General features: G+C 39.1%; 2 protein-coding genes across 5 annotated transcripts; one reads left to right on the forward strand and one right to left on the reverse strand.

The window, feature by feature from the left end:
- Window positions 1-1,264: 1,264 nt before the first annotated feature.
- Window positions 1,265-15,497, reverse strand: traf2b (Tnf receptor-associated factor 2b). Of its 2 annotated transcripts, none has more exons than XM_034123128.1 (11): window positions 15,392-15,497; window positions 10,736-10,938; window positions 8,925-9,003; window positions 8,661-8,759; window positions 6,642-6,803; window positions 6,476-6,550; window positions 6,009-6,083; window positions 3,205-3,429; window positions 2,815-3,118; window positions 2,421-2,569; window positions 1,265-1,891 (listed from the first exon to the last, which is right to left on the reverse strand). In XM_034123128.1, the coding sequence occupies exons 2-11, from the start codon at window positions 10,909-10,911 to the stop codon at window positions 1,673-1,675; spliced, it is 1,563 nt and encodes a 520-aa protein (XP_033979019.1). In that variant the 5' UTR covers window positions 10,912-10,938; window positions 15,392-15,497; the 3' UTR covers window positions 1,265-1,672. The 2 variants fall into 2 exon arrangements, with proteins under 2 accessions (XP_033979019.1, XP_033979018.1); XM_034123127.1 differs by lacking the exon at window positions 15,392-15,497 and adding an exon at window positions 14,944-15,373.
- Window positions 6,861-21,643, forward strand: coq4 (coenzyme Q4 homolog (S. cerevisiae)). 3 transcript variants are annotated; one of them, XM_034123131.1, is made up of 8 exons: window positions 6,861-7,526; window positions 7,677-7,766; window positions 16,392-16,544; window positions 18,116-18,212; window positions 18,319-18,421; window positions 18,534-18,663; window positions 19,120-19,213; window positions 19,958-21,643. In XM_034123131.1, the coding sequence occupies exons 2-8, from the start codon at window positions 7,751-7,753 to the stop codon at window positions 20,130-20,132; spliced, it is 768 nt and encodes a 255-aa protein (XP_033979022.1). In that variant the 5' UTR covers window positions 6,861-7,526; window positions 7,677-7,750; the 3' UTR covers window positions 20,133-21,643. The 3 variants fall into 3 exon arrangements, with proteins under 3 accessions (XP_033979022.1, XP_033979021.1, XP_033979020.1); XM_034123130.1 differs by having other exon boundaries at window positions 6,861-7,766; XM_034123129.1 differs by lacking the exons at window positions 6,861-7,526; window positions 7,677-7,766 and adding an exon at window positions 15,545-15,715.
- The last annotated feature ends 710 nt before the right edge of the window (window positions 21,644-22,353 follow it).

Genomic DNA, 22,353 nt, shown 5'->3' on the forward strand with positions numbered 1-22,353 from the left:
AAAAAGTACGCTAGTATGATAGAACAAATACAAATAAATGAATGTATAATAACTATGATAAAGACAAATTATTATGATATATAGTTAACTACATTTCTATTTACTAGAAGCAAAAGCAGGAATTTGTGTTTTTTACAATATGAGCTTGCTATAAACTGTTATATATATAAACTCCAGCCTTGTCATGGCGGTTAACGTAATGCCTTTTCTCAAAATGTTTGATTTGTTTTCATTTCTCCTTATTTGTTATACATTTGAGCTATTAAGCTGTTAGGACTGACCTAGTTTTGGTAACAGGTTCACTGCAGCATATGATACAGAAATGAGTGGTTTTTCAATATTGTAATTGTTTGATAGGTTGTCCACCTGAAAGTAATGTTACCACACATCTGCTTAGGACAAAAAGGCATAAAAACATGGAGTTTGATTCACAGGGAATTTCAGGTGGAGTGTATTATTTCACTTTGTTAATTGTATCAGTTTATATAGCGTTATTAGATTTAATTCCAGCATGTTGCACTGTTCAAATGGCCAGGTGCAGAACAGGACATGCTTCTGTATTCCTACTGGCAACAGATTGCCTCTACGTTTGACCCGGGTGTAGAGAACAACATAATGTAGACTGGAGTGTCGAGTATTATAATAATTATAACGATTTTACTAAGCATATTATGTGTTATAATTTCTGAGCTTTTACAAAAATGCCAACAGGGTCCCTTTAAGATGACGGATGATACTATATTATAAAATAAAAATGTGTTTCTTACTGTTTGAATCACTTTTCTATATATGTATTAATAAAAGAAGAGACAGACAGACAGAGAGACAGACAGACAGACAGACAGAGAGACAGACAGAGAGAGAGAGACAGACATAGAGAGAGACAGAGAGACTGACAGACAGACAGAGAGACTGACAGACAGAGAGACAGACAGAGAAAGAGAGAGAGAGAGAGACAGAGAGACAGACAGAGAGAGAGACAGACAGACAGAGAGAGAGAGAGAGAGACAGACATAGAGAGAGACAGAGAGACAGACAGAGAGACATAGAGAGACATAGAGAGAGACAGAGAGACTGACAGACAGACAGACAGAGAGACAGACAGACAGACAGACAGACAGAGAGACAGAGAGACAGAGAGAGAGACAGAGAGAGAGACAGAGAGAGAGACAGACAGAGAGACAGACAGACAGACAGACAGAGAGACAGAGAGACAGAGAGAGAGACAGAGAGAGAGACAGACAGACAGAGAGACAGACAGACAGAGAGACAGACAGACAGACAGACAGAGAGACAGAGAGACAGAGAGAGAGACAGACAGACAGAGAGACAGACAGAGAGACAGACAGACAGACAGACAGGTATGACACAGTAGTGCCTGCATCCTAGATGCTTACAAACACAATTAATTGTTAATTGTTGTTTTTGCTCTACAAAAAATAGATACTTAAACCACCACAGCTGACAACCGTTATTATTTAACTCACCCTTATAACTCCGTCTTAAAGGGACCACTGGTGGCATTCTTAATATATATAGTTTAGATATATAAAATGTTATGTCTTAGATACAGTGCATATCTATATCATATTATGTAATAATATATATTATATAATAATAGTTTGTGTCCTGTTGTCTCAGTTTGCTTTGGTGTAGCTTCCACAGAAACACCCTACAAGCCTGTGAGGTCCACGATGGCCTTGATGAAGATGGTATCGTCCCTCAGATAGGGGCTCTTGCCGGCCAGCCTGGCGAGCGGGCAGAAGAGCGGGCAGCCGCTGGCGATGTTCATCTCGCTGATGGGCCGCTGGAAGGAGGTGGAGGTGACGTCGGGCCGGAAGGCGTCGATGATGTGCTCCCTGTTGTTCTGATCCAAGAGCATCAGCGTCACCTGTGGAGAGAGAAAGAGACTGTTTCAGCTAGTCGTCCTGGCAACTGTGAGTTAGCAACTTAGCATGTCTATATAAGTATTAAGTTCTTTCAGGTATTATCTGTATTTTGAGTGATTTCAGTCTTCAGAGAGACTGTCTTTGGTACAATTACATTATTACATCATTAAGTGCAATGTACTTGTCCAGCTTTCAGTTTTTTATCGTCCAAAAGCGTTTTTTGTGTTTTCTTGCAAACACTTAACAATATTTTTGTCCACTTTACTTTAAGCAACCAAGGACTGCTTGTATGTGTTAATAAAGATTATAATGTATTATAGGAACGGGAATTATAATACACCATTGTGCTTGTTAAAAAGTTGTATCGTTAATATTATAATACTTGACCTTATAGTGATTACAAAATGCTGTGTGATAATCGGATGTGTATAATTTGTGATGTAGTACTATTAAGTATAATTATTCAGTGCTGCATGCAGATTATAAAGTGTGTTATAATATGAGTCACCACTAGTGATAACATTTTGCTACCTTCTGACTGAAGGGCCATTTGAGCAGAGCGTCGCACTTTCCCCTCATGACGACAAAGAACAGCGAAAGGTGAGTCCCTCGACCCGTCCCGTCGCCATTCAAATACAGCCTCAGACACATTTTGTAGCCGTATTTGCTGGAATAAAATGCTGTGAGGAGGAAAAAGAAGAATGTAACCAGAGCCTAAAAACAAAGGTCATGTGTCACATGAGGGAGTAACATGTTCACTCCCTCAACAACAAGGGTGTAGGGAAGTGGAATTTCCCTCATCTGCACGCCAACCCATCACATAAACCACATGATCTAAGCCTACTCAAGTTCAAAAAGAACCTTTCAGCTGAGAACAGAGGCCTTTGAAATGGATGATGGGTGTTCAATAGGTCTTTTATCACACCTGGAGAGAACATAGCAGGTGTTCGACTGGCCACGGCGTCCTGTCTGCGGCGTGAGAAGTCGGAGATTTTCCACACAAAGATCCCGTCGAAGGTGCAGAACTGAAGTTCCCGCACCAGTTGCTCAGTTTCCGACAGTTTCAAGTCCCTCATGTCGATTGTCCGTTCCAGCTGACGCACTTTACTGGAGAGATTTTCTATTTTGTCCTGGTCTAAACGATGTTGATGTGCGAAAGCCTCTAAAGTAACTGCGCTGCGCTCTACCTCTCGGTTCAGGACACACACAATGTTTTCCAAAGCTTTTACCTGTCAGAGAAAAACAGCAAGAGATATATTTAGACCCTCATTCAAAGTAGGATCTTAGGAAAGAGCATGTAATCCTTGAGACTCACCTTTTTATCTAGGTCCATAGACTGACTGGAGGCTGCAGCTCCAGAGCCCATACTGACCCCCTCCTCAGGGGCCCTGTACAGGCCCAGACCTGAGTCCTCCTGCCACTCTCCGGGACCGGAAGCATCGCTGGGCGGCACGGCAATGGATAGCACCATGGGCAGCAGCAGACGCAAGTGCTCCATGGTGCTGCTGTGCTCATGGTCGCTCTGCTTCCCGTTCTCTATCTGAGAAACAAAACCCAGCTTGGTTAGGTCTATTGTTATTATTATTATTATTATTTAAATATTTTAAAAAAAATGTTTATGCATGCTACTTAGGTAACATTAAGCTGCCTTTGGCTATTTTCTGCTGTAACAATGTAACTTTCCAATCTGTGGGACTAATAAAGGTATTATGATTCTGATTCTGAACTGAAACCTTGAAAACTGTAGGACATAATGGTGTTGAATACAATTGTGCGTGTTTTAATAAGCAAAATATAGACCGTTTTTCAGGATTTACCAATCATAGTTTCTTTTCATTTAAAACATGCTCAAAATGGATCTCTTGGTTTGAAGTCTTGACATTGATAACATCAAATGTTCCAAGACTATTATATAACATTTTATATTTATTTTATTAGGACAGTTTAAGCAGGCCAAACCCATCTAATCACCAGGACTGTGTGTGGAGGAGTTTTCTCAGTTGCAGCCGTTGCAGCATAAATTACAATCTCAACTATACTCAGGTTTAAATTCAAATGTTGCTAACTCCTGATTGGTGCACACATGTGTGACATCATCTTTATGTAACTGAGCCCACCCACTGCTTACCAGTGAAGCCAGCTCAGAGAAAATTCCACACTACATCTGAATGCCAGAGGGCCTTTAGCTTAGCTTAGCATAAAGACTGGTAGCTTCTGTATACTTGTCTATATTTATGTGTCTTTAAGGAAAGTAGACATATTTAGTTGCCTTGGCATTGAGCCAGGCCAGCTCTATTCACCCACTTCCCTTATTTTATGCTAACCTAATCTCAATTCTCCTGTCAGTAGCATTACATTAACAGTATTCATCTTCACTTTTACTCTTGGCCTCAAAGCAAGAAGCAGATTTCCTTGAAAGTCTATAAAGTATTTGTATCCATATGAATATAGTGTGTGTGTGTGTGTGTGTGTGTGTGTGTGTGTGTGTGTGTGTTGTGTGTTGTGTGTGTGTGTGTGTGTGTGGGTTGTGTGTGTGTGTTGTGTGTGTGTGTTGTGTGTGTGTGTGTGTGTGTGTGTGTGTTGTGTGTGTGTGTGTGTGTGTGGTGTGTGTGTGTGTGTGTGGTGTGTGTGAGTGTGTGTGTGTGTGTGTGTGTTGTTGTGTGTGTGTGTGTGTGTGTGTGTGTTGTGTGTGTGTGTGTGTGTGTGTGTGTGTGTGTGTGGTGTGTGTGTGTGTGTGTGGTGTGTGTGTGTGTGGTGTGTGTGTGTGTGTGTGTGTGTGTGTGTGTGTGTGTGTGTGTGTGTGTGTGTGCTGGAAGGTGACCAGAGGCCTGTACTACAAAGCTGGTTCAACTTAACCTGGATATGTTGGAGTTAGCCGGTTGGCGTAATCCAAAACATACGCGCTGGCGCTAAGCTGTACTACGACGCTGGATATCAAGTGGATCGCTCAAGCCAGCCGTGTCCTATCTAGTTAGGTGCGCGTTCACATGAAAGGGGTGGTATTTGGAGCATTCGACCAATCACAAACATGGAGAAGCGTACTGACAGCGCAGCGTCATACTTCCTGAATGAAAAGTGAACTTTAATATTAGTAAAATATGAGGAAGTTAAACTTTAAACATCCATGACTTAAACACTTTACCCAGGATAAAAGCCACATAGCTGCACCTGCAAGGTGAATACAGCTGGTAAAAGAAAAAGTGTTTGAATGCGTACATTAACAGGTTTATGAAATCACTGCCCCGTCCAAGACACGAGTGGATCTGACTTTAATTAGGAGAATTTGACTCGAGTGTTTCGTCAATTTAATGTGTTGCTTAAAATAATACTTCTGCATACAGTATGTGACACTGTGAGTGTTACACGGCCAGATACGGCTCAAGAAGCTGACTCAAATAAGGAAATATATGATACATTATGATGTGATATGATATCAATGATAATGGGACACATCGACGTCTGCACTCACAGTGCCGCGGACTGTACTTAATGTTACTCTGATCCGGTTACTTATGTTGTGGCAGATATTTAAGTAAGCTTTCTTAACGCTAATGTTATAATAGTCAGATTGCTCTGAAGATGGGAGGGGATATTCTATTAATTTTCACATTCACACAGTCAGTTGATTTTGGCCGGTCGTCTTTCCTGCAACGGCAGTTTAAACTGTATTTCCTTTCTCCTCCTGTCATATGAATTGATCGCTTTAAACTCCGCACACGGAGCTCTGATTGGTCAGCAGGCAGTGCTTTCACTGAGTTGATCTCTTAGCCTGCCACCTAACCTGCTCCGGAGCAGGTTTGCCGCTCAGCATAAGTTACCATGGAAATCTAGCCTGCTAGAAAGAGAACCAGCGTCGTAGGACCGGAAAGCCCGAGATTTCCCTGAATTTAGCCGGCTAAGCGAAAATCCAGCTTCGTAGTACAGGCCTCTGGTAGATTTCCTTAATTTGTTGTCCTGTCATTCTGTTCATTGCTTTGAGCATGTGATGCAAGATACAATATAATTTCAACTGACAGTAAAGTGTTATCTTATCTTATTAGTATGGGCCTGCGTCAATAGAGAACAAAGAAAGTAACAACACAATAGAAACATTGTATTTGAATAGATTTCCGTACGTACCACATGTTTACAGCCCACATCACTGAAGGGACAGGCACTCTTTGACTTGGCACAGGATTTGCTGTGGTCACTGAACTGAAGGTAGAATCAAATAATACAAAAGGTCAGCAGGCAAACTTCAAACATTGTATCAACATGAAACAGAAAAGTGAAAGTGTGTTGGAGAGAAAGAAACTTAGGCACTCATTCCCCATTTCAAAAAATACTTTCATTTTTCAGATGATTAGTCTTGGGAATGCACATGCATCTCGTAACCAGATCAATTATATTGCAGGCATAATAAAGCAATAAAGGCTCTTTGTAGCATGAATCTAGTCAGTGAATGGAATATGCAGTACAAAGAGTTGCAATAAAGATTTATTTTAAGATTATAGCAGCTAAGAGCCTTTGTTCAGAGAGGAAATTGCCAAGTATTTCCATGCCAACTAATCACCCTTACAGTAAATCATTGAAGGAAGAGCTCAAACCTTTTCTCTTGGGATCTTCTTCTTGCCACAGTCTTTGCATTGTAAGGGAAACTTTGGACAGATCTCATCATGGGCCTAAAAGACACAAAGCAGCATGATAATATTATTTTGTGTCCCGTTCATACATAATCCACTAGCAACCGCTTTACACTAGATCATCTCTCACCTTGATCTCTTTAAAGTTGAAGGATGTTTTGCAGTATTTGCAGTTTAGCGTTCTTTCTTCACATTCTCTCTCATTGTGTTTGTCCTTCTCCGAAAGAAGGATCGTGTTTTGGCAGGCCTCGCACTTTAACCGCTCAAGTTCACAACGACCTTCATGCTGAGCCTAACAGAGGACAGATATATAGTTAGATAATTGTTACTTCCTATATGTGTCTGGTATTCACCGTCTTTTTAATGATACCAAAGAACGACAGGTGTGTTTTATAGTTCAACAGCAGACATGCAAAGGGTGTAATTCAACAGAAAGATGATTGAACCTTGTCAGTAAATCTTCTTTGACAGTTATGTTATCATTGTTAAGATTACATCTCTGTACAAATGCCAGCCACACCCGTTCATGGGAACAGACTAAATGTTCTGACAGTTGAAATGTGGAAAAACAAAACAACTTTTATGTGATTGATCTACGCAGCATAAAAAACCCAAGTGATTCATTTAGGTGAACTATTCTGAGATGTACAATTAATTTGTTTGTAATATATGAATGTTAAAACACAAATGATTAAAAGAAGTGAGACTTGAAAAAGAGAACTTTTTCAAACATCTAACCGTAAATAGGAAGTCAATGGAAGATGAGGAATAAGGTACAAAAAAGAGAAGCTCAGAAATAAAAAAGTGAAGTGCGTGAAACTGTAAAAAGGATGTTTTGATTTAGCTCTTTAAAGTGTTGTATAATGAAAAATATCTTTTTGAAAAATATATTTTTGAAAAATGCCGGGAAAGGAACGGGGTGGAGCTCGAATGTGAGGTGGAGCCTGTGGATGTGAGCGTTTCCTCTTTCATAACAAAGCAACAACACGCAGGAGCCACAGAGCTGGAACCACAGGTAGGCTAGCCTGTTTTCGCTTTACTTTTCAGACACGCTACACCGTCAATTCTCGAAATGAATAACCAAACCCAATATGAATCATTTTTAACAGCTTCTGAGTCAAATCCCTTTCGATACTGCGCCACTCTAACACCATGTTTTTTCCAGCTAGTTCGGTGTGTGGCTAACTAAAGACATCGCAACACTTTCCACAAGACAGTGACTAAGACAGCAGCACACAAATGTTCCCACAAACACGTGAGTGTCTTACACCGCCTAGTAATCATTTCTTAAAAACTGTAATCAAATATTGACCATGTTGTCGTTGCTAGCACGTGTTTTTCTTTACAGCGTCAGCAGGTTAACCGGTCAGAACCACATTTGCAAATCATGCAAATATAATCTCCAGCATCTGCTTGGTGTTTGAATGTTTCCTGCCATGACACTATCGTTATGTCTCCTGTGTTGTGCTAGATAGGATAACTGTGTAGCTGTGTTTTTACAGAAAAAACAACAGGAAGTAAACTCTAAAATCCCCCTCCCCCAAACACACATAGGTATTTATAGTAAAAACTGAACAAAGATCACACACAGCTTTAGTGATTATGGAACGGGGCTTTTCTGTGTTTATAGATAACACTGTGTTTGAATGACGTGTCTCTCTCTGCCTGAAGCTGTTCCTGTTTTATGTCTCACAGTGTATACATTTAGGATTTCCCTTTTGGTGTAGCCTAAATCTAGTTTCGATATCAGGTCATGGTCAACCCAACCTTGAATAAGTATACACGCTATTCTCGAGTGTCCTTTATTCATTCTGGTACTTTCCTACTGAGTGCTTGTTGTTATCCAAACTGGTAACATGGGGACTTTCCAGGCTGCATATCAAGTTTCACTTCCTGTTTCTCTGCTCTAGCAGCGCTGCCAAGCATGCAACACACCCAACATGAGTACAACATGAGGCCCCGATTCAGAATGTAGAATATTTGAGAGAGAAAACCCAGTGTGAGTAAAAAAGTGTTTCTAAATAATAACAAATACTGACAGGACAGGTTTGGATGGAGTAAACTGACAGTTTTTCATGGTTAAAAATACTCAAGTAGAAAGCAGCGAATACATCCACAATGACAAAAGAAAAAAGTATTTATACTTCACCTCATACTCTTTTATGGAGCCTGTCCAATCACAGCCTTCGTTCAGACACCTGGCAGGCAGGCTTGCTATTTCTCGTCCTGCTGCATTGTCTGGAAATGCCTGGGCGAACAAAGAACATTATTATTATTATAGCATATTATGGTCTCATTGTGTAAGGCTGTTGTGAAGGAAACATTCTTTTGGATCAGGATGGGAGTGAGGCAAGGCAAGCTGTCTCATGAAATAAAAATGTTGGCTGACCAAAAGGAGTACTTCATTACTTACCTCATTACTATTTAGAATCGAAAAAGGTTCCTCGTATATCTCCTCTTCGCGGCAGGCTTCACAAGGCTTTGGGCCAGAACTGAAAAAACAGGTTTGTGACTTTATTGTAAAACACACTACATTGACATTGATAATGTATGGGGAAAGCATGAGAATAATGTCTAACAGGAAGAACACACACAAACAAGTAGATGTGAAATTATCATTATAGCATGATGTTTTCCCATATAGTATGCAGAAGTGGTTTTCAAATAGGTCATGTGAAATCACCTCAATTTCATGTGTGGTTATAAAGGTTAGGTACATGTTTCACACATACTGAAATGTACAAAAGCAAATGTGACCATCTTAGGGGTTGTTTTGAAAGTACGTACATGCTATTGAGGTTTAGTTTAATGTATGGTTCTATGTATAGTTGTTAAAATTATGTAATGACCTTATGTTTAATGATACTGCCAAAGTATGATTAAACATCATGTGAAACAACTGTCTATCCGTAAATAATTCCCAATGCATGACTCAGTGACATAAGAAACAGAAAAGGAAACAATGGACACCTTTAGAATGAGCAGGGTCAGATCCTTGTGATTCACTCAGTAAAAGAGTCCAGTCATGTGAGTCATGAGTCTGAGGCCCCGGCTCCACGAGGACGAAAACGGGTTGAATCCGCATATTTCTCATGCGTATAGCCCTCTAAGCTCCACGACGCCGTAAGGGAAACGTAGAAACAGACCCCGCAAACGACAACGGGTCCAAAGGTGGATAGATCTGGGAACGGAGCGCTCTGGGGGGTCCAACGGGGCCGTGGAGTCGCCTATACGGTCATTCGTTTTCATAGCCCCGCCTCTCCCCCGCAGGGTTGCTATCGTGCTCCAGTCGCTACTGACTATGCTACAGTTCTTTGTGCAACATCTACAGGAGCTCCTCCTTGAATTCAGATTATTTATCTTTATCTCGATATGGACATAAACGCGAGTGAAGTCTAATCTGACAGGACGGAGACACGCAGCTCCTGTCGCTGTGATGCAGCGGGAGCAAAACACACACTTCAAGTCAGATCATCACCCTTAGCTATTTTAATTACCTCTCAAACTACCTAAACTAGTTATAAATATGTTCCTTTTTACTGTCGGGTCACTCATTACAGGATCAGCTGCTGCATGAGACAGACACTGACGCTGTCAGAAGAGAGGAAAAAGAGACAGGCTCAGTGTATTTGATGATTATATATCATTATATCGTCGTTATTCATTTGTTTTAAAGCTCAATAAATAACAATGAAGACCTTTGACCGGCACTTTTATAATTTTGTCCGGAAGATTTAAACTTTAACACACACTGACCGGCGAAAAACTCTGCCCTGTTCTGTCGGCCCCCACTGCGGAGAATACACAGAAGTGCAGCCATGACAACCATTCTTCTTCGCTGCTTTTGTGGAGGAAGTTGCTGCTTTTGTGGAGGAAGTTACAGCGCCACGTACAGGTTCGGCATATGTACTGCAGCTTTTCCAGCGTTTGGATGTAAACGGAGCCGTCTCGTGGAGCTTGACACAATCCGGTGTATATTGCGTGGGGACGGAAGGTTTTTTGCGGTTGCATTTGCGTTACTCCGATGCGTTTTGCCGTATTTGTCCTCGTGGAGCCGGGGCCTGAGTAAAGTAATTGATCTTGGTTGCAACAAAAAACCCAGAGGGCGAGCAGAGATAAGAACACAGGATGTGCTGAAGCATGTCCGGTAAGAGGGTAAGCATTAGGGGGTGAAGGGGTTGGAATTTCACACGGCTGAGGAGGGTCTGTGGACCTCCAGTGTACCTGGTGAGCTGCTTGAAGCAGTGTACACAGAAGCGATGTCCGCACTGGGCCTGGACAGGCTTCCTCAGGACCTGGTGACACTGCTGACATTTGTACTTATTTTCCATGGGCACTGACAGCACACTTTGAGGAATCCCGGGTAAAGAGCTGGGGCAGTCCATCGAGATGTAGGCCATTCTTCTCCATCAATCTGGTGCAATATCCTGTGAATGAATACCACACACATGAATACCACACATGCAAACCAAGACTTTTATAAGTAAAGAACATTTCACAACACTTGTGCAATGTCAATGTGTTTACTCTGACATTATATCTTAATTAAGGGTGAACCCTAATTCCTTAGAGAATCAGCAACTGCTTGTGTAATTCAGAGTTACACCTATTGGAAGTGTCAGAACATGTCAGCTGTACTGAATGTGCAATATGTCAACCGTGCATGCCCAAAGCAAATATGTGTACAGTGACAGGATAATAAGGCTGATATATTATGGTGAAACCGCGTCACATTCAGCTGCTACACCCTGCAAACAGAACATTGAATGGTTCTCTTAAAAGAAATGCAAAAACCATTGGCTTTGCATGAGATTCAAATAGATGTAAAACCGTTGAGGCTACAATGGAACCTTTGAGCAAATTCATTTTAATGAGACATCATGAAAGGAAAACATTTTTAGCCATAATGTATTGGCTAATTCACCATTAGCATGTCTTTGCTGTAAGCCTAAATTGTACATCGTGGTAGAATGGCTTGTCCTTCCGCTTTCCTTATCAACAAAGTCTATATGATATATGAGGTGCGTGCAAAGTTTGAGCTATCTGCTGATATCCACTGACACCAAGATATCTTTCCAAATGTTCTTATAAAAAAGGAACGAGGTCATCTGCTGGTTGCAGCACCATCATGTGGTCGATCTTTCACTGCTGGATCTTTTCTTCTTGCATAACAAAAGTCTTTCAAATGTTGCTCAACAAAGGTTGTGTCAAGCTATGAGTCAGGAAAACTGTATGCCACATTAACTAAGCAAAAAAAAAGGATTTCTACGGCAGACTAATAGTCACTACAAAAAACGAATAATTCGCACTTCTTTCTGTGCTGCCACCTAGTGGTTACTATATGCTCTGCCCATAATATATAGACAACAACACAACGCCTAATGGATCAGAGTCTGCAGTATTATAATAATACTCTTATTGTATGGTATCCTTGATTAAAATAATGTAAGATTGTAAATGTAAAGCCCCTATTTTTAGGATTTGAATATCTCTTCCTTTGGTGCCCCCTTGTGGAAGTGTCCCTAATGACACCTTAGTAAATGTGGACCGATTAAATTAGTTTGAGGAGTCTGCGTGTTTTCCTACCAATTAAATAATATGTTGCCTTAGTATTGCTTAGTGCGAGGGGGAACAGGTGTATATTAGTTTATTATGGTTATAATATGAACTGACCTTTACTGTTGTAAGTGACTTTCTTCACAAGTGGAGCAAAAGTCGACTCTGTTCTCTTATGCACTATGACCACACTACTCCCCATAGCGAAGTCAAACAATGCAACTGGACTTTCCACCTCTTATCCAAACAGCTATAACCTGCTTACGAGGCTTAAAGTAAGCGTGGCTGGTTATGCACCATCAGCCATTACTTTATGTTCTTTTAACAACCAAAAACGAAACCCCACTGATTGTGGCTAAGATATATGTTATCATCAGCTTCCAACTCAAAAGCTATGGTAGTGTTTATGAGATTAACTCAAGCTACACTGCCAGGGCTTAAACCCGTATTTCTTCAATGATGGAAGTAAAATGCAACATCATGGTAACTCAGAGTACAAAGCCTATTATGTGAATAGTTGACAGCTGGCTGCATGAAGTGCAGAAATAAGGTTGTGGTTGTACTTATTTTGCATAAGAAACCTTTACAAAAATATTCTCAGAAATGTCTGCTCTTTGAAGGTCTTATCTGTTAGTTACATGTTTAGTCATTAAATAAATCCCTTATGGTTGAGAAATGAGTGGGGTGTGTTTTCCAAATAAACCAGCAGATGTCATATATTACATTTTCCCCCACACCTACATGGAGCTCTCCATGACAAAATATGCATACAGCCGTTTGCCAGTCATAGTGCCAAATGGGCTTAATATTACAGACAGCTGCAGAAAATGGTGTGCTACTGTATGCTTGTGCATGCAAGTACTGCATGTCAACATTTTGTTAATGTAAGTGTCTTGGGAAACTGGGCTTCGAATATGAGCACTCTACAGCTTTGCATGCCACGACAGAATAATTTAACCTTTGAAATCTTTCTTCTTGTGTGCAGCCAGAATGTTATTATGTAGGCCTCGTTTATCTGGTTTGAACTCTAGACAATACAAGCCAAGCCAAATAGCTTTGAGCAGGGTTGGATCCACCTTTTAAACTGCTAAAGTCAACACTTATAAAACTAAACTCATAAATTATAATTCTGTGCCAATTCAAATGCCACTGATGTTTACACAAAAAACACACAACAAGTAGTTCCATTGGTTATTCCAATATATTTTCAACCTTCATTATTTGAAGGGAAAGTACACCAAGCACAAAATGACAGGCAAACTTTATGAAAATGATGAGCCTCTGTAAATAGAAAGTCACACAGGCTTCACTGTTGAGGCTGACACAGGCTTACACAAATGTGCTGATGTGGCATAAAAGTTAGGATGACATCTGTATAGAGAAGTGGGCTCAATAGTGGTTCTGGGATAAATACTTAAACAAGATCAATTACACTTAGCAATTACTGGTTACTGTCGCCCACAAACTCATTTCAAGTACACTGAAATCTACAAAACAGGCACACAAACCTCAAATCTAATTTTCACAATAAACATGTCATGATCACAAGACTAAAAGTTAGAGTCTTGCTTATCATGGGACTTAAATGGTTCCAAGGGATCATATGACCAGTAATTCATTAGTAGCCATTAGCAATAATAGCCTTAAGAATATAAAGAGAGTTACATAATATTTCAAGTTACATGCATACTCCCATCAATACTTTTCTATTTAATTCAAGAAGTTAAGCAGCTAAAGATACATTTATTATAAATCCCAACTTTAAAGATGGCATTATAAAGCATTTTTTTCCAATATGTTGTCATACACTAAAGTGTAGAGTCTAAACTATTATGATGTTTTGTTTTCCTAATGTTGATGCTCTGTGTTTTTTATGAGTTTATAGGTAAACATATTAACACAACACACACACTTTTTTCTTCTTTTTTTTTTTTCAATTTCTTAGTTATACACAAATGCAGGATGGGTACAATGTTACAACCCTGTTCATCTTCCATAGAATTTCCTACAAAAATGATTAGTAATTATTCAGTGTCACCTTCCACCCAAGATAACTTTATACTAACGTCAAGCAGAACTCTGTCACACACTTCTTAGAAAAAGCTCAATGTTGCTTATCAGTGGAAAGCCACACTACTTTTCCCTGATATCTCTCTGACACATCACCATTGCAGGCTGACTCATATTTACTCACAGATTGGACAAATTCCAATGTTTAAACTTGTCCAACTGTAGAAGAAAGGGCAAATGAGCCAAGCCTTAGTTGTACACTAATACTCACCCTCTCTTGTTTAGCTATGTATCCATAGAAACCTTGAGAGAGCAGCTATTATAAACCCAATTAAAACTATCATTAAATCAGGCATGTAAAAGCCATATGGTGACTTCCTTTGTCATGAACTCAACCATGCTGAGAAGTGTAATCCAACGACCAGTACAGTCTGTTATGTTTCACTGAACATGCCACAAAGAAGAACTCAAGTACTATGAGAGCAACCCTACACTTAAAAGACTGAGCTCTGATAAAAAAAAAAAGTATTTTCAAACTGCCTTTCCAGTTACAATTGCATAACAGTTGAAGAATGGTGAAAGAATGAACACAAGAAGCTGCATTCTCAATCAAAACATATCCTTGAATGTAAAATACAACCAAAGCTACCTTTTAGTCTACATATGAATAACTTTAGTAGCACAAACAACTCTCACGTCCTGTTTTTTTTTTTAAATCTAGTAGCAGCCATTTGAAGCCAGAGAAAACCCATCTGCTCTCCCTGCCCTCGCCATGTTTTTGCTCAGTGTCTCTTTAAAATCCCTGCCAAGGGACTGCAAACCTCTCTGAGATATTGCACTCAAACACAAAACAAAATATAACTCACCCAGCTTGCTAAGTTTCCCTGATATCCGACAAAACGCACTAACACCCAACCTTAGTACTTATAGTCACTCCCTCCACGTCACACAGAGTATTTAAACCACGGACTGTAAGCTGTTCAGTCATACCTCCCTCAGACACACTCATACATTGTCTTCTGGGAAGTTACACAGTGCTTTTATGCTACCGAATAACATCTGCAAGTATCATATAAAATGGTTTTTGGATGTGTTATTGGCTGAAAAACAAGCAATGGGGTAGCTAAACAATTAGCTTTCTCGCACTTTAACTTAACGATACTTGTCGGTTGGTGGAGTTAGCTTACTTTCGCAACTCTAGGCGGCTACTTTGCTAAGATACGCGGTGTTTGACTAACCTATCACTTTGGTAACAGTTAGTAAAATGCTAAGCTATTGCCCTGGTAAGCAGAAACACAAGCTCAGCAAACTAACCTTGGTGTCTGGACAATATCTCTGCAGAAAACACAATTTCGTCCGCTATTGCCTGAGAAGGACAGGCCAACCTTTAGCTATGTTTACGTTTATATTCCTAAGTGCGCTTACTTTGTTATAAAAGGCAGCTGTGTGGAACGAAATTGTGGACTGTTCAGTGTTAATATTAAACGGTCCGACTCCGCCCCCTCATCCGGGCTGCACCGGAGACGAAAGCGATTGCAATAGCAGATGACGCATGCGCATTAGCGTCAACAATGTGGCCGTCCTTCAGTAGAAGTGTTCAGCGGTTGACTCAGCCACAATACGTTTTGCTCTCAAAAGGTATGCATTTCTACAGCAAACGTTACATTTTATTTTATAAAAAGTATTAACATAACATGGCTTTTAAGAAAATCTAGCTATCGAGATGAAATGTAACTGTTTTCAGATAGAATTTGATGCATGTCGAAGCCTTGTTTGCAGAGAGTTAACAGTTTCACTATTAAGCCAACAGCTATGTTTATCATCATATAAATGTAACTAGCTAATACAATTCACGTTGTAACTTAATGCTATATTATATATTACATAGTAAGATGATTGGTTTTGTCCACAGTAGGTGAAGATCATTGTAGTTATCTTTAAATACATGTCAGTGATTTATGAATGACATTTCTCACGTCAATGACTTTTATGAATGAAGACAAGTAGCTTTTGCTCGATGATCTTATTCACTCTTTTTATATATCTCATTGCACATTCAGATTTTTAATACATACACTCTTTCTCTCCAACATAAGCACATACTGTCCCAGGACTTGTGTTGTACACTACATCTTGCAATAGTATATTGCTGGTTTTACTAGCTCCTGTAGATCAATTGTATTTGAATTGGTGTGCATGAGTTATTATTGTTCTATGAGTGCAATAAAACAAATATTAACTAGTGTGTCATTTCTTTGTCTTGGTCCAGTTGTCAAACAGTCCTTTAATGTTGCTTCTCTCTTTTTGTCAACAGTGTGTGTCCACCAGGTGCACAGCAGTAGCACTAGGTTTACAGACGGCTGCTATGATGGGCTGTATCCTGGACATATCCACACCACTCCCATCCAGAAAGCCCTGTTGGCTGTGGGGTCAGGAGTGGCTGCACTACAAAACCCCTACAGACATGGTGAGACTCACACATAATATCATGGGGCTCAGGATGCATTATTTGTTATTGTCTGTGCATATCTATTGTTCACTTTACATCTCCCTTTGTTCTTTATTTTGATTCATAAATGTATTTTAAAGGGCAAGGTGGTTAAGACGGATACAACTATAGGCTTACTTTAACGTCTGGGTTTAATCTGGCTGATGACATGCTGCATGCCACCCCCCTTGCATTCCTTAACCTGTATTTCAACTATCAAATTAAGGCAATCTAAAAAAAGACCCCAAAATAGCCTTCCCTTTTATGGCTGAATACAGTTGTACAGCCAGACAAATATGGAGATAACTCTGCCGGTGATGCAATAGAAAACCCCCTAATGTTCCTTACGTTAGAAATTCATCAAAATCCTGTATATTTTACTGCCTAGCGGGAATGAACAAGTATTTCACTCTAAATCTATAGCTTTTTCAAATAACACAAATAACATAAACAAAAGTCCTTTCCATACATTACTGTTTTCCTGAGCCTTCAGAAATATTATCTGAAAAAGATCCCAGAGTTCATTGCTGAAAACCACACAATGTAAACTAAAGCCCTGAAAAATAATTCAGTTTTTCAACCTTGTGATAAGAATATCTGGTCAAACTAGTTTTTGGAGGTAAATTCAACTAAATTGTTAGTACAGTGCCTAATGAATTCTAACATTTATAATTTAAACAAAGACTTTGATGCATCATTTTACAGTCGAATGAAACCAAGAGTCAGGGGCAGTACCGTGGGTTTATTTTATCATGAACTGTTCAAGTACAGTTAGTCATTTTCAATCTTTTATTCTCTGGAGATCACTGGTACATGCTTCTAAAAGGTCTTGAAAACAGAAATGAAATTATACATCAAGAGAGGCCACATCATTTAGTGCAGTTACCCAGAGACTTTCTTGGAGGAAGAGAGCACTAACACCTGTCGTGTTTTTTCACTTTTAGTATCGGGGGATATCCATAAATGATAGATCCTACAGATTTAGTGTTTTTTTTTAAACTTGTGCCCCTTCCTTCCTGGCAAACACCCAGGTCATTCTAACTTCCACAAACGATGACATTGGCGTTTGTCATTTTGAGCCAGACATTTTTTCCAGACTTTAAAAATCTCCTTCAAAGCCACATAATGAACAGCTGTTTTCATAGGCTGAGTAATACTCTCTGTGGTGAGTTATTTGAGCCTTATGGGTAACTTCTATGGAATGCCCCTTAAATCTATTAATTTGATGCTAGTCACAAGTTAAACAAATGTTAAGCCTAAATGTACCACATATTTTTTGACAATCTATTATTGGACTTGTAATAACATTTTCATAAAATCTCTATATTGTACATTTCATAGCATATCATTATTCTTATTTTGGTTCTTTATTGTCCCACTGGGGGAAACTCGAGTACAGATAACAAATGACAAACAGCACACATATAACAGTACAACATTAAAGACTATCAAAATATGATAACAGTGCAGTGAAACAATTTCCTTTTTGTTCAAATTAAGCTTTTTTTACTCATTGCATTGGGGATAATTTCATAAAACTCTCCCTACAGACATGGTTGCAGTGCTGGGGGAGACAACAGGACACCTAGCGTTGATAAATCTCAGGGAAAAGATGAGAAACGACCCTGAAGGCTACACTATCCTATCGTGAGTCACTGTAACACTATTCAGTAGCTTTTTAATATAGGCGCTCTTAAGCAGTATTTTCTATACATTGAATGAAATGTATATTCAGTTTTACTTGTTAATGCAGAGAAAGGCCCAGAATCCGTCTGTCTACGCTTAATCTGAGCGAGATGGCCTCTCTGCCCGACGGATCTTTTGGGAGGGAATACTGTCGTTTCCTGGAGGACAATGTGAGTGTTTGTGTTAAGACTGATTACAACAAGATTAACATTTCCTCAGAATTCCCTGATTTTAAGTTTCTGTTTTGCCTTCACTCATGGATTCCCTTTCCTGTTGTGTCAGCATGTGACTCCAGACTCAAGGGCAGACGTGAAATATGTGGACAATGAGGAGTTAGCTTACGTTATGCAGAGATACAGAGAGGTCCATGATTTACTGCACACCTTACTGGGCATGCCCACCAATATGTTGGGTGAGTAAAATATTAGTCATTACATTTCCAACACATCCTGCACAAATGTGGCCTCTACAGTCAAATCAATGAATACAGTTAAAGGAAGATGTTTTTACTTGGCAAACAATGCTAGTGGTAGGGTGCACCTGGAGCCACACATTTGGTGTCTGACAGAACAATGAATTTCTCACTACAACTTCATGTGTTATTTCCTTCTTTTACTTCCCAACTGTCTATAAGAATAGCCTGCTCTACAAAGCCCTTTCCTACAAAATGCTGATGTGAGCTTTTTTTTCTTGCTCACCACGCACTATTAGATTGACCTGGAGAACATTCTAGAACAAATCTAAATCCTTCTACTAAGTATTATGTACATTGACCCAGCAGTTTTTCTTTAAATTGCTGAAAAACCAAAAGCATAAGGTTATAATCTTGATAACTTTGTATTTTTCTCTCTGTTCTTTCTGCTTTCAGGTGAAGTGGCAGTGAAATGGTTTGAAGCTGCTCAGACTGGCCTTCCCATGTGTACGCTTGGAGCTGTGCTGGGGCCACTGCGGTTGAATCCAAGGTACAATACCAGATTTTAAACTGCAACGTAGTACTGTACCAAGGAGAGTAAGAGCAGCCAGCTCCGTAGGAATAAGAGCGAAGGTACAGTTAGTTACAGTTTGAGTGAAAATATTTGATTCAATATAGTATTCAAGCTCAACTGTTCAACTCAGCAAAATTCCAAGCTGATGGAGGCAGAATCGGTGCTTTGATTTGCTCTGAATAGTTTTGGCCTGCAAAGAAAAACAATTTCATCAGGGATTAATTTCTCAATTTGTTTCTTGATTTACCAATTGTTTTATAATCATTTCAATTGTGATATAACCAGATGACATATTTAGTCTGTCATAATATATGCTGAAAGCTGAATATTTTTGCATTTTTGTTGAAAAGTGAAACACAGTTGGCAATACATTTTCTTACCAAATATGGATTTGTGATTTCATTTATTCAATTGAATTGGCCTCTTAGGCTACATAGGACTCAGCCTTTAATCTGTAAATAACACATAGATGTTAAAAAGCATTACCACTACTTTGACAAATATATATGGCCCACCAAGCAACTACTTTTTGGCATTTGTCCTGCTCAGACAATAAGAGGAAACAAACCAACCATTATTACCGTTGTGATGAAACTGTTAACTGTAAATCAGTAATCCTTCCTCATTCAGTAACTGAAGCTGTGCTTTTTGGTGGAACTGGTATAGGTAACACATTCTGGCACCATGCTAAACTCCTCCTCTCAATTCCCCTTCTCCTAGCCGTCTACAGCAGCTGTTCACATCCTTGGGCCCTTGGGCTCTTCACAATGGTCGTCGGGCCCGCTGCGTCCTCAGTATCTTCTACGAGAGACGATGGGAGCAGAACATCGAAGACCTCCGACAAGAGCTCAACATAGAGCCACCTCCTGTCATACTCAGTGCTACCAAGAAGTGAAACACATGAGTAAAGACAACAACAACAAAACAAGAAGCAAAATGAAGGAATCGCCCTAGCTAAAGACTTTTTAAGCTGGGAAAAACTGAAACATTTGAAGGGGCGTACACTAGAGATGGACGTTAGTAACTACTGAGGAAGTGAGGAAATTGCACAGATACTAAACTTTGGGTTTCCCAATTATGTGAATCACTTTGAGTGCCGTAAATTATTCTGATGAATTGCTTGAGTTTTTATGCCTTCCTTATGCTGCTGAAAAGATCCGGTTCAAAATGACAGGTTCAGTCACTGTTGTTGAGAATGTGAGAGGAAGTGTGTATTGGTTTAAAGAAGAAAAGTACATTAATAACTGTATTATGCCATTATCAAATATTACCTATAAACTGGTGTGTCATCTGTAATCGGGTTTGAAAAGTAGGGATGCACTGATCCCTTACTGAGTTTTGGATATGATATTAGACAGGGAACAATGTAAAATCCCATATTATACATTAGCCTAAACAATCAACAACTGTCATTGACGTGTAGGCTACATTGAGTGTTGAGTTATATCAAGTATTTTACACTAGAATTGTTTTTCCTCTGTTATTCTAAATACCCAGATTTAACTTTTGCACAAAGCTGCACTTTCAACAATTCATGAGTGTTTTAAATGGCTTCTTTTGCAAAGTGCATTGATACCAATTATATATTAAAAGCCTGCAGAATGGTATTGAGCCATCTCTTATATTAATTTTGATCCATGAGCATAACTGTTATGCCAATTGTTAAATGGTTATTTCGTGACACATTTTGTAGTTTATTATAATCGGGACTATATTCAGTGTCATAGTTTTCACATTGCAGTTGCACACTAATTGATGGGAAAGGAGCAGATGCTTCTGTTATCTTATCAACATCTCAAAATAAATATGATGCATCCCCTATTTACGGTCATGATGAGGAACAGAAAGTACGTATTTCTTGGCAGGTGTATGACATAAGCAAACAATCCCCTTTAATCTTCTTCCAAGCATTCTCAGTAAGAAACATTTCATCATAGGGTTAGTTTAGTTATGAGTGTCAAACGTGAAGAGATTAATTAAATACTCTCCCAGCATACATTTAGTTCAGGGTCACTAAGCAAATGTTTATTTGGACACAATGCACAAGATAAGCATGTGCACAACTGCATGTAAAAATGTAACAACTATGATGATGTGTTTCACTCACAATCTGTATCATGTTTTAGGTTACACACTCAATGATAAATCACATGGGACACGTTCAACAATACACACTAGTTTGAAATCTGATGGACCCTAATGGAAAGATGTTTTTATCCACAGTGCTTCTGTTACAATAGCCTGACTAGAAGGAATTGGCTGATACAATGTTACACCACATAGTACTGTAATCACAATAAATATATGTAATCGCTACATCCTGGGACATCCACTACATTCACTGTAGAAGCTGCCAAAATAAATGAAGACTTGATAAATAAATAAATATGCCAAATAAATGCAAAATAATGTATACATTGAAAACTCATTGAAGGGGATTACATCTAAGGTACACTGAAGAATTTAAAACAGAAATATGAAGGTATTCCACATTAAATGAATTAAGATTATTCTACAAAATTGGATTAAAGATTCATTCATTTGACATTACTGCCCCCTGGTGGTCTTCTAAAAAAATACTCTGTGAAGTGGAGGAAGTGTTCACATCTGCTCTGCGTCATGATCTGAGGTTGAATCACAGTTTGTCTCTTTATCAGATTTTTAGACTCACTAAAAACTTTTTTAGTTTTGTGGGCTCACGTATTAGGGTCTTCACATCCTTCTCACCTGAGAGCCTTTGCTTGATTTAGCCAAGTGACTAATAGAAAATGACTATATTAACTCTACAGATATTAACGAGTTGTGAAATGTAACTAAGAAAATGTACTCAAGTATCCTGACTGTAACATACGGAACAATTTGAGATACCTGCACTTAACTTGAGTATGTTTTATTACTTCATTTTATTTGGGAGGGAACTATATGAAACAATATAGTTCTCCACTTCAAATATTGGAGAGCTTTGGCACTTAAGAAATTAAGATTCTTTTCAAACAAAACATTTTTAAATATTTAAGTATAGCTGAAACTTTAAGTCTATTCATTGATTTAAAGAATGTAATTGTCAACTATTAAAAAAATTAAAAATGCAAGAACAATGTTCAGCTTCAAAACTG

The sequence above is a fragment of the Trematomus bernacchii genome, unplaced genomic scaffold (assembly GCF_902827165.1).
Source record: "Trematomus bernacchii unplaced genomic scaffold, fTreBer1.1, whole genome shotgun sequence".
Lineage (NCBI taxonomy): Eukaryota > Metazoa > Chordata > Actinopteri > Perciformes > Nototheniidae > Trematomus > Trematomus bernacchii.